Source organism: Lonchura striata, chromosome 5, assembly GCF_050655825.1.
Source record: "Lonchura striata isolate lonStrDom1 chromosome 5, ASM5065582v1, whole genome shotgun sequence".
NCBI lineage: Eukaryota > Metazoa > Chordata > Aves > Passeriformes > Estrildidae > Lonchura > Lonchura striata.
In genome coordinates, this window is record NC_140707.1 from 68,915,979 (window position 1) to 68,927,765 (window position 11,787).

The 11,787-nt window shown below is 43.0% G+C and overlaps 1 protein-coding gene across 2 annotated transcripts in view; it reads left to right on the forward strand.

Annotated features, from left to right (window-relative positions):
- RTN1 (reticulon 1) overlaps positions 1 to 8,453 on the forward strand; it is a 123,624-nt gene extending 115,171 nt beyond the window's left edge. For both annotated transcript variants that reach the window (XM_021554533.3, XM_021554534.4), the window contains 6 exons: positions 4,113 to 4,320; positions 5,223 to 5,361; positions 6,218 to 6,287; positions 6,674 to 6,720; positions 6,810 to 6,868; positions 7,631 to 8,453. In XM_021554533.3, coding sequence (XP_021410208.3) covers positions 4,113 to 4,320; positions 5,223 to 5,361; positions 6,218 to 6,287; positions 6,674 to 6,720; positions 6,810 to 6,868; positions 7,631 to 7,673 — 566 coding nt within the window. In that variant the 3' untranslated portion in view covers positions 7,674 to 8,453. The remainder of the gene's footprint in view (positions 1 to 4,112; positions 4,321 to 5,222; positions 5,362 to 6,217; positions 6,288 to 6,673; positions 6,721 to 6,809; positions 6,869 to 7,630) is intronic.
- The last annotated feature ends 3,334 nt before the right edge of the window (positions 8,454 to 11,787 follow it).

The following is an 11,787-nucleotide window of genomic DNA, read 5'->3' on the forward strand; positions in this document are numbered from 1 at the left end:
CTAACGCCTAAGTTTGGAAGCCTTTCCCAGATCAAATCCTGTGTTTAATTCTAAGCTTTGGCTTATAGACCCAAAGTTCTGAGAATTCCCTATGTTTCAGATTCTAACATTGGATAACCTCATCTTTAATTTTAATTCCTGTTTAGAATAAAAAAGAAAGTATGTGAGGAAGTCTGGGTTTACCTGATGGTCAGTGAGAAAATTTCTGATTTGTTTGCCCCTTGGTCTTTATTTACAGCACCAGACACTGATGTGACAGGTATTTTGGCTCTGGTGTAAATGGTTACAGGAGAAAATGGCACTCTTAGGAAGCCAGACAAAGGATCCCAGCTGGGGCATTCTGCACCCAGAGCTCCTGTCCCTGCTCTTAAGGGAGATTTGTTTAGGTAAGGAAATGTAGGAGAAAAATGTTTTTAACTACTGTCTCAGCAAGGAAGCATTTCTTTACAAGAGGGTGGTCAAGGTCTGGAAGTGGCTTCTAGAGAGATGGTCTGTGCCCCAAACCTGTCAGTGTTTCAGAGGCATTTGGAAAATACCCTCAAAAACATGCTTTAGATTTTGGTCAGTGCTGAATTGGTCAGGCTGTTAGAGTAGGTGATGCTTGTAGGTGCCTCCCAACTGAAACAGTTCTATTCTATTCTATTCTATTCTATTCTATTCTATTCTATTCTATTCTATTCCATTCCATTCCATTCCATTCCATTCCAATAATTTAAAAGGCCTTTGAAGTGACTGAAGCTGCAACTGCAGGAGAAAACATGGCTCTGACAGGTGTAGCTCAGGTGTTTTTAGCAGCATCCAAATTCCAGGGGAACTGACACAGCTCAAATCCCTGAGGCCTGTCCAAAGTCTTCCCAAGTTTCCACTGTTTTATAGTTCTGGATTCTCCTTCTTTCCCTTCCCTTCCCAAGGATCTTTGAGGTTCACCTCCCTCCTGTGTCACCTTTTGCAAAGAGGTTTGGCTCAGTCCCTTCTCCATAAGGAAGAGGAGGAGGAATGGCTACAGGAACATCAAATACCACCCAGGCAGCTGGATAGGGCAGCAGTGCTGCAGCTCCATCCCTTTGAGGGAGATGAGGAGAAGGCAGATGTTGTTCCTGCCCTTGAGAATCCTGACAGACCTGGCAGGCTGTGGGTGAGGGGATTGTGCTCCCAAGGATGGACTGGGAGAGCCATGTAAAAATCACTGAACTCGTATTTCCCTTTTCTGTGCTGAGATTTTCCAACTAGCAGTTGCACTTTTTTTTCCATGCACATGGGAATATTTGCCTCAGGTCTAAAAGACACAGCATCCCTCTCTCCCAGCTCTCCTTTGGCTGGAGAAAGAGGCCAGATGCTTTTTTCATCTCCTCCCTTACACATGCACTTGTTCCCAGAACTGTGTCACTTGGCCTCTGTCCATCTCGCTCTGCTCCTTTCCTTACCTGATACAGCTGAGTAAATATCCCACTCATTCCATGGCAGGAGCAGATGACTTTCAGGATACAAACATACCTGGTCAAGTCTGTCTTGAGTAACTCAGCATCTTCCCTTTTGAGGAGAAAGAAAAAGCAGTTTGGCATCTCTCTACATGAGAATGCAGCCCACTGCCAGTCTGCAGGAGTATGAGTTTGAAGATCATCGGAAGGAAAAGGCTTAGTTGGTCATTTTGGATCTTATAATTAATTAGGATTGATTCAGGGAACTCTATTGGAGTTCAGTTTGTATTTTTTGGCTCAGTCCTCATTTGTTTGCCTCTCTACTGCCTGTGTCCCAGGGAATGTTTTCCCCTGGCATGTGTCCTTTTTCTGCCATCAGCAGATAATGTACCACATACACCAGCTCACCTGTGCCTATTTAATTTAATGTTGAGGTTTTGTGTGATAGACAACTTAAGTATCTCAAAGTCAGATTTGCTTAAATTTCCAGTACTCTGACAGAGTAACTGTTGAGCACAAAAATTATCAGGTTGTGAATAATCACAGAATCTTAGAATGGGTTGTGTTGGAAGGAACCTTAAAAATCATCTCATCCCACCCCTCCTGCCATGGGCAGGGACACCTTCCACTTGCTCCATGCCCCATCCAGCCTGGTCTGGAGCACTTCCAGGGATCCAGGGGCAGCCACAGCTTCTGTGGGCACCCTGTGCCAGGGCCTCACACCCTCACAGAAAATATAACACCTCCTGTTCAAATGCTCACTGGTGACTGGAGCACCCAGTTGTTGTGCTGCAGGATTTTGAAGTACCTTTACTGAAAAAGAATATGAAAAATGGCCAAACCTGCACTCTTGTGCTGTGGATGCCATTTTGTAAGGATGGTTTGCCAGGATGGAGTTGCATGCTCCATCACACCATCACTGTGAGCAATCTGTGGAGCTCCAGCTGTGTCCTGCAATACAGCTGTGTCTGCTGCTAAACCTCCTCATCCAGGTGCTCTGACAATGCAAAACTGCATTTTGGAGTATTCCATACTCCCTGCCCCAGGTTTTCTGCAGGAAGCAGGCATGGGCACTTACCTGTAAAAGACTGGTCCCTGTTTTGTGGGGTTACCACCCAGGATCCCAAAACAGGCACCAGGCTTCCTTGTCCTGTGGCTTCCATGCAGCCCACAGGATCCAGTCATGTGTGCTCATGTTCAATAGGTCTGGTGCTAAATGCTTAAAAATAGCAAAAAGTTCATATATAGAGTATATTGATGGAGAATATAATTGGATGTGAATGGTGCATGAAGAGAGGAGAGCTCAGTAATACAACAGCAATTTTTGCACTCAAGCCCATCACTGTAAAGCAAGGCTAATATGTGTAATAGTAATGAGTAATAGAACTCATTGAAGGCAAACACGCCGTGATGACTCACAGTTTTTGGAGATTTGATGATTGGGACTAAGAGGTTGGATTAATTTTGTTTCTTTTAGTATCGGTGACTTTTTTTTCCTGACAGATTGCAGTTTTCCTGAATTTACTCTTTGTTCAGTGATTTGACAAGTGGCATCTCTGAAATCTGTTTGGCTGGTGGTGTGTTCAAGCTGTTTTGGAGGACCTGTGCAGTGTGTGAAATTAAAGCTGTTTTGTTTAGGTTGTCATGAGCACGTTCTCTGGCTGAATGAAGAGTCCTCTCAGAAACAGGTTGTTGGTGTAAACAGATTAAATTCACCTTTGTGGACTGGATATTCCGCAATCCTTTCATAAAATTCTGCTATTTTAATGACTGTCTCCAATGCTAAAATTTTTTGCTGGAGAGGTTGAAATAAAATATGAAAAAATAAAATATGCAAAGTGGGTGCAAAACACTGTAAAAGTTAAGTGCTTTAAAAATTTAAAAATACAGTAGTTGTGAATGGTCTTATGCACTTGTTTTGTTCTAACCAGCACCTTCTATGGACAGGGGAACTTATATAACAAGCCAAAAGCTTTTTTCTTTTTTTTCTTTTTTTTTTTTTTTTTTAATTTTTTATTTCTGATTCTGAGGTTGGATTGAGTAGCAAGAGAGATTATTCTTTATTTGAAGGCCTTATCTGAAAAATTATTTTCTACTCATGGAACCCTTAAGCAGTGGTAAAACCAGGTGTCTTTTCCTTCCTCAAAACTTATGAAATAACAAAATTAAATTGTCAAAACTTTGAATGGCAAAGTGGTTTATTGTGGCTAGCCCCAAACTTTCTCATTCGTTTATCAACAACCAAAACTGGAAAACGCTTTGATCAAGTATTTGGTGTTTGAACTTGTGAAAAAAAACAAAACAAAACAAAACAAAAAAGAAACAGCAAATAAAAAATTGGAATTTTCAGACTGAGTAAATGCAAGGTAGGTTGAAATCTTCCATACATCCCTAGCAACAACACAAACCCCAGCTTGCACTTGCCTTGCTGCTGCAAGGGACCCACCCACCGTGCTGCGGTTGGAGATACTCATCCATCTTACCTAACCCCGGCACGGGCACAAGCAAAACAAGGATTTCAAGTAGGTCATCGGCTGCAATTTCCTCAGCCCATCACTCAAGTCCCTCTGCTGCTCCTGCTGAGGAGCTCCTGTTGGTGCTGCTGTGAGCAGAGACGTCGAGGGTCACCCAGGGTGGTTGGTGGCCGATGCCTTTGCAGCTCCCGCCTTTAACGATTTGTTCTTGTCCCCCCAGCCATCGACCTGTTGTACTGGCGTGACATCAAGCAGACGGGGATCGTCTTCGGCAGCCTCCTGTTGCTGCTCTTCTCCCTGACCCAGTTCAGCGTCGTCAGCGTCGTGGCCTACCTGGCCCTGGCCGGCCTCTCGGCCACCATCAGCTTCAGAATCTACAAATCGGTCCTACAGGCCGTGCAGAAGACGGACGAGGGCCACCCCTTCAAGTGAGTGGCTTTGTGGTGATGCCCAAGCGCTGCTTTTGTGCCAGAAGGAATTCCCTTCTTGCTCCTAAAACGATATTTTCACAGTTTCTCAAAAATTGTGAGGTTCTGTCGGCTTAGATACCGGAAAGAGAAGGAAAAACAGCGCGCCACAAAAATCGTCATCCTCTAGGACATGGGATTTCTATCTCAAAAAGATATGGGAAATTTTAAGTAAAAAAGAGAAAAGGAGTTTCTTTAGAACTATTGATAATACAGCATACCTGCAAGAGAAAAGAGCATTGTTTCTGGGTACAATCTATTGGGCATAGAAGGCAACTATCTATATCTTTTCTCCAGCAATGCAATATCTAAGCGATGGTGTCAGTGCCAATGCACTCCCCACTCTCCACAGGGTCTGGGTGGATTTCCCCACAAGAACGGTGATCCTTTTTCCTCTGCTGTGCCAACCAGGTCATGGAACTGGTGTGGTTTACAAACACACAAATAAAAAAGAATCTTGTTGGTGTGCTGCTCCTCCTGCTTCACTTGGGCCAGCTCTGAGCAGCTACTCAGGATGGGGGGGTGCAGCTCAGAGAACAGCACAGAAACTTGTGGGGGAATCTCCCAGGTCAGATTTGTATCCCCCTTTGGGTGAGAAAAAGAGAGAAATCCCATCAAGACCAGGGTCTGTGTGGAAGAGGGCAAGGCTGGAGGCGAACAGCCCCAGCTCAGCATCACCCAGAGATGGGTCATGCAGGGTGAAGAGGGTGTGCTCGTGGCCCTGGGCTTGCAGGGAGGGGAAATTTTTGCTCCAGCACAAAGAAATGAGGTCTGGGAAGGAGGGAATGATGAGGTGGATGGGTTTGAGCGTGAACAGCAGGGGAAGCTTCTCAGGTTTGTAACGGGACCTGTGTTTCTGGCAGAGCCTACTTGGAGATGGAGATGAATCTTTCACAGGACCAGATCCAGAAATACACAGATTGTCTCCAGCTATACGTCAACAGCACAGTCAAAGAGCTGAGGAGACTCTTTCTCGTTCAGGACCTCGTGGATTCTTTAAAAGTAGGATTGCTTTAAATATTTTTAACCCCTCTCTAGAGGATCAATCTACATTTCAAAGAGCTGCTTCCCGTGTTGACAAGGTTGTCATGAAACCTACTTTTGTGTAGCTCCAAATACTAAAGTTGCTCTGCTTTTTGATTTAAAAACTGTTTCCAGCACTTTAGAGATTTGGCATTTGAATATATTGACAGGTAATACAGCATGTAAAAATTTGCAGAACCAGCTTAGCTCCACCTCAGTTCTAGAAGCATCCCAGCATTATGCTTTCTATTACTTTGTTATAAAATAATGGTCCCCTCTGTTAATCTGGATTTCATCTGGTGGCATTTCCTGCTATGTAAGAAGATCTTCTGTCACTCTCTGCTGAAATAACTATTGATTTTTAGTCTTATACTCAAGCAGGTGTCCTTTAGAGCAAAGGGAAGATGATGAGAGCAGACATAGGTTAGGCTCCAGAATTAGTGAAGAATTTTAGGAAAATGTACTCATCTTTCAGCCTCAAGTGTTATCAGTCCCTGGGATTACCACTTCAGGGCTCTGTTTAACCTGTCTGGGGTGACCCCTGCCATCATAAAAATTGGATGCAGAAATCTGCCTGTGCCATTCTCAGTGCAGAGTTATACATGGATGCAATTTAAGCCCTGAATAGACATGAAAGCTGAGCTAAGGGGAGAGAAGCAGAACCAGGGAATGAGGTTTGTACACCTAGAAAAACTATCTAGTAGTTCCTAATGTGCCTTAATCACTCTCTTCCACATCAAAAAAGGCTAATGTGCCGTTATATTAGCTAGTTAAGCAAACTGCTTTCTTCTTATGCTGGCACTGGAGGTGATGTAATGATCCATTCTTAATTCAGTTTGCAGTACTAATGTGGCTGCTGACTTACGTGGGAGCCCTCTTCAATGGCCTGACTCTTCTGATAATGGGTAAAAACCAACATTTCTTTTAAAAATCTATTTTTAACTTTAACTCCCTCCAGATTTCAACTTAGACTAAACACCCTATGCCTGGCATGCCTTCCCCTCAGTTAAACCACCACCATTTATTTCCCTTCCCTAAATATTCATTGTTCTGTTACGCTGTCCCTCCTTCTAGAGCTACTTTGCAGTTTATGGTTTTATGCAACTCCCAGTCCCAGAGCAATGGGGAATTCCATATTTGGGAGGCTTGAGCAAAGTGCATGTTTAATACAAAGCTCCCTGGTGGATCAGCTGCACAAGTGGCACGATAACGTGTTTGCCACCGAAGTAGGTCTCTGCTCTGGGGGAATCTGATCTGCAGGAACATAACACTGTGCTCTTTTTCTCCTCAGCTGTGGTGTCTATGTTTACTCTCCCCGTTGTATATGACAAGTACCAGGTAGGTCTGTCTGCACTGTGCATTTGAGGTGGCTGGCTGGCTCTGCCTGGTTGTTGCCTCCTTGACTTGGTCTCCTCTTCTCTCTGCAGGCACAGATCGATCAATACTTGGGGCTGGTGCGGACCCACATAAACACGGTGGTGGCAAAGTGAGTTCAGCAGCCAACTGTGGGAGGTTGTGGTGCCCTTGGGGGTGGCTGGGACCTGGGTGGTCCTGGGGACACTGTGACCTATCAGTGGTGTCCTCCCAGATCCTGGAATGTGAGGGGTTGAGGGAGGGCAAATCCCTGGAGAAACCCTCCCAGCTGAGTGCAGGCTAAGGCACTCCGTCCTTCTGTCCCTTCCCCTGCTGTTTGGGGAATTGTGGACAGAGCAGCCCACTCATGGACTGGTGTCCACAATGGCACCTGGACAGGACAAACAGGAAGGAATGAGAATTCTCTTCCTCACTGACCACTCTAAGCTTGTTTTTCACATGAATTGATAGCATTAATGACCAAAGTGGGAATTAGGACATCACCCTGTCACAGAAAGCAAATACCTGGAACCAGCACGATCTTCAGTGTTTCAAATCCCCAGAAGATCTGGGTGAAGTTTTGAAATTTTATTTTCAAAATTATATTTTTCGACTATATTCCTGGCTTTCTATAGAAAATAGAGAAGTAATGTTGGGGGGAGAATATCACTGAACATATCCCTAGATTATATGAACCACCAGAAGTCAGGCCTGTAAGCACACCTGGATGGGCATCACTTCTGTTTCTCATGGCACTTTAATTCACCTGTTGAGACAACACACTGAGCATGGACTAGAGATCATCCCTGCATAAGAGTCCAAGTGGGGAACCACTGGAATGGAATAACTCCCTCAACCATATAATCCTTTTTTCTTTTTCTTCTTTATTTTTTAGGATTCAAGCTAAAATCCCAGGTGCTAAGAGAAAGGCAGAGTAAAGCAGACATCAAAAATTCATTGACTACAGTAGTGCATAATGGGGAAATCTGGAGTGAAAACAGCTCTGTTCTTACACTTTACTGCAAATTTATCATTCTTTTTTTTTCTCAACACCATAATCTTAGAAACATAAAACTCAGAAGCAGTGCTTTTCCCCTGCTGCTTCTGCACTTAGAATATTTGCAATCACTTGTGTCAAGCACTAAAGTATAGTAAAGAGAAAAGTGTACTAGATGTGGTTTTTTGTGTTGCTTATAAAGTGCATGATGGTGAGAGCCTAAATAATATTGACCTCTTTATTTAAATTTTTTTTAGTGGTTTTCCTTCTTCTATTGGCATTGCTTCTATAACTTTTAATGTTACATGTGGCTAGGGGCTTTCCTGCTTAGCGCACTTGATGCAATAGTTAAAATTGCTTCTACGTCACTGGGTTGCTGGTTGGATTCATCTTTATTAACTATATAGAATTGTAGACTGATGTTTTAGTGTTTTCCAGCACAAATAAAATAAAGAGTAAGCAGTACTTATGGTAATCAGTTTTGTATAACTCAAAAAAAAAAAAAAAGAAAAAAGAAAACAAAACCCAGTACTTTTGTCGTAAAGGATTGACAGGCTGATTTACATGTATGGTAACTGGAAAGTTCCAGCATGTTCAATTTATTACGATTTGTATTACATTCTCTGTAGTTCCTAATGGACTTAATTATGGACTCTGAATATTTGCACTTATGTACTTGATACCGAATGCAGAAATAAATGTTACTAAATGTAAAAAGTTATTTTTCTTGTCACTGCTGGGATTACCTTGACATTTGGGAACTGGACACACATGGTGCAAAAAGGAGCATTTTCCCTCCTTTTCTCTCCACTGGACATCACTTTGCCCTTACATCATGGTGTAGTCCAGTGAGTAGCACCTAACTAAGAGTAAATATCTAACATTTTTACATCTTGATGATCTTCCTTGGAATAAAAGGAAGAGCTCTGCACACAGCTTGTTTATTTTTGTTGGTGGTGTAGCAAATATCAGGTACATGAACAAGGGTCTCTTCCTCCCCTTGCTCACTGTGCAAACCACGAGTAGCACAGTATGGAGGTGTTAGCACAGCACAAAGGGCTTTTCAGTTTCCTTGTCACCAACTGCTCTCTTACCCAAAGCTGTTCCTGAAACCTGCTTTAAACACAATCAATAGCAAATCCAGAGGCTGGCAGCTGAAACAAGCATTTACTCTGGTTTAAAGGTTTTTAAAAATTGGAATTTGGTGTTTGAGAACCATCAGAGGAGAGAAACAGCTGTTGAGCATTATCAAAAGTGTTTCAAAACAGTTGGTTAAATACTTGATTTGCCCATTTGTGGAACACACCTGTGGAAATTTTTTTTTTTTGGGTATAAAAATGTGAACATCAAAATATCTTTGGCCAAATTGTTGTTTTTCTCTTTTTCAATCCCAAAGGTTTTATGAAAAAATATTTTTATACAAAGAACTAGATTTTATCTATCCCAACATGTTAAATTTTTAACATCCCAACATGTTAAATTTTAAGTCTTCCCTTAGACTCACTCGTTAATTCACCTTTGTCTCAGTTCCACATGGCCATAGTGACACCTGTCTAAGGCCAGGCTGCAGTTCTGTTTGTATCTAAATATAAAACCCATATGCAGATAAGGAGTTGGTAGAAACATTGGGATGGCTCTGAGCTAGTTAATTCTTGTGACAAGTCTCAAATACTCTTATTTTCATTTAAGCTTTATATCTAAATGTTAAAATACTAGGCTTGGTTTTACATGTCACTTGCAGCTAGATGGGAACATTATTTCTCAATGAGAAACAGAATGTCTTAAAAGCACATATATTGCTTTTGATCAAATGGAGTATGTTTGCTTTAGCAGGTGCAGTTTGCAGCCAGGAGTTAAAATTCAACAGGAACTCCAAGTTTTATCTGCCTTAGTGTTCCCTGTGTCTCTGAGGAAGGGAGCGCAGACCATGCAAAGCATCCTTGAGGATAAAGATTGACCACCAGAATTCTTATTACTTCCAAAATGAGTGCATGGGCCCAACATATTGATTTTGAAAATGAGCCCATTTTATGTCCCATCCCCCTAGTCCCATAAATTTGTTTTTCCTTCACACCCCCACTGCAGTAATATCCAAGACTGGCCTTTTGCATTGCTGAACCCTAAGCACAATGAAAAGCTTCATCTCATGCATATTTGGAAATAAAGCAAATAAACCTTCTGGAAGAGTACAGCTATTCTCAAGAGCCTAAATCAATAGAGACCAAGATTCCCATTCTTGTCTCCTCCAGCATCACCCTCTCTCAAACTCCAATCCCAATCATCAATCATCCTGACTCTACCCCTGCACACACACCTCTCAAGCCCACATCCTTTTGTCACATCCCACCTTGCCAAGCAAACTTCCCAACTTCCTCAGAGCTGCTCTGACTTTCCAAATATTTGGCAGTAACAGCCTGCAAGTGCTGCTGAGCAGCTGGGGTGGCTTAACCTGGTGGGTGGGACCAACTGGGAATCCCACACTGGGATGTGGGGGGACCAGAGGGTTTCAGGCAGGGTTTGAGTTGCTGATGCTGCTCATGGCCACCATCCCCTTACTGGGATCACAGCAGCACTTTCTGGGATACCTCTGGACATGGAAGCTTGGAGAAAGCCAGCCTCTGCTAATCTTGGTCCTGCTACACACCTTGCAATAACAGAGTGCCTGTGCATGTGGGGAGGGAAGGTTGGTGGCACCCTTGGTGTCCCTGGGAAGTCTCACTCATAGAGCAGCACCTTGTGGAAGGGTTGGACATACATTTTTTTTTGGTTTTCAAACAAGTGGGGGGGGGAAATAGCCAACACCGAGCTGTACTTATTAAAATATTTTAGTGTGATTAGAGGAGATGGCTGAAGACAGCAGAATAACACACTCATGGGCTGTGCTCTGAGATACACAAGCTGTGAAGCCCTTTTGTTTCTGATCTGCATTTGCAAAGTGAAATGCAGCAGTGGGAAAGCTTGGCTAGTAAAAGCAGCAAACTTGTGGGTGTTTCTAGGCAGGTGAAACCTGGGAAGTAAGAAACCTGGGTGAAATGCAAGGGACAGTGTTAAACCATTCATTTATCTTCAAATTGTCCCTTGGGTGAGGAACCTGGACAACAAATCACCAGTGATTCAGGGGTCAGCTTTTCCACCTGCTTCAAAGGCTGCTTTAATGAGCTAAGCCAGTGATGGGTGTTTTGAGGACCCACCTCAGCAAGGGAGGTTGTTCAGGTGTGTGCCAAATACCTGGGCTGTGCCTCCCTCCTCATCTCTGCATGGTTCTGATGTTCCCCTTCTGGAGAGGAAGCTGAGAGCTCTCCAGGGTGAATGCTACAGGTTTATTTAGATGCAGGGGCAGGTACAGACCAGATCTTTCCATTGTTGGGAACTGGCTGGGCAATGTAAATAAAACTTTTGATCTGCTCAACATGGTGCTGCTCTTCAAGGAAGACCAGTCCACCTGCTGAGCTGGGCTTTGAAAGCCAGCCCAAATGACTGGGCTAATTTGAACTGAAAGTAATTTAACTCTGACTTGGGGATATGGAATCAGGAGTGCCATGCTGGCAGGTGACAAAACTGTCAGAACATCTACATGAGTCTTTTCTCACTCTCTATGACTTTAAAATATCTTCTCCATGGTTTCACTTGTACCTTGCAGAAACTTTATAACCCTGCTCCTAAACTGCTGCCTGTCAAATAGAGGCTCGATGGTTACTTAAAAGTTCTGTCAGAGCTTTATGTCACTTAAATGTCTGTTCCTGTACCTTGAAATGATTACTGCATTGGTATTTCATGTGAAATATGAATCTTCTCTAAGGTCACTGGTTGTTATTCCCTGATTCTTGGTGTTTCATCAGCATTCCATTCCTCTACACATATATTTCCCTCTGTTACTCATATCTTTTATGCTCCTTCTGCTCCTTAATATTTATCTAGTGAGAGTAGGTTCATAAAACACATGAGTGTCAGGAAAGCCCACTGAGAGAAGATAAGAATGTTATAATATTCTGGGAGCAGCTAATCCATTTAAAGAGAACCTGTCTCATAGCTTTTGCTGTCTCCCTGCTTGCTTT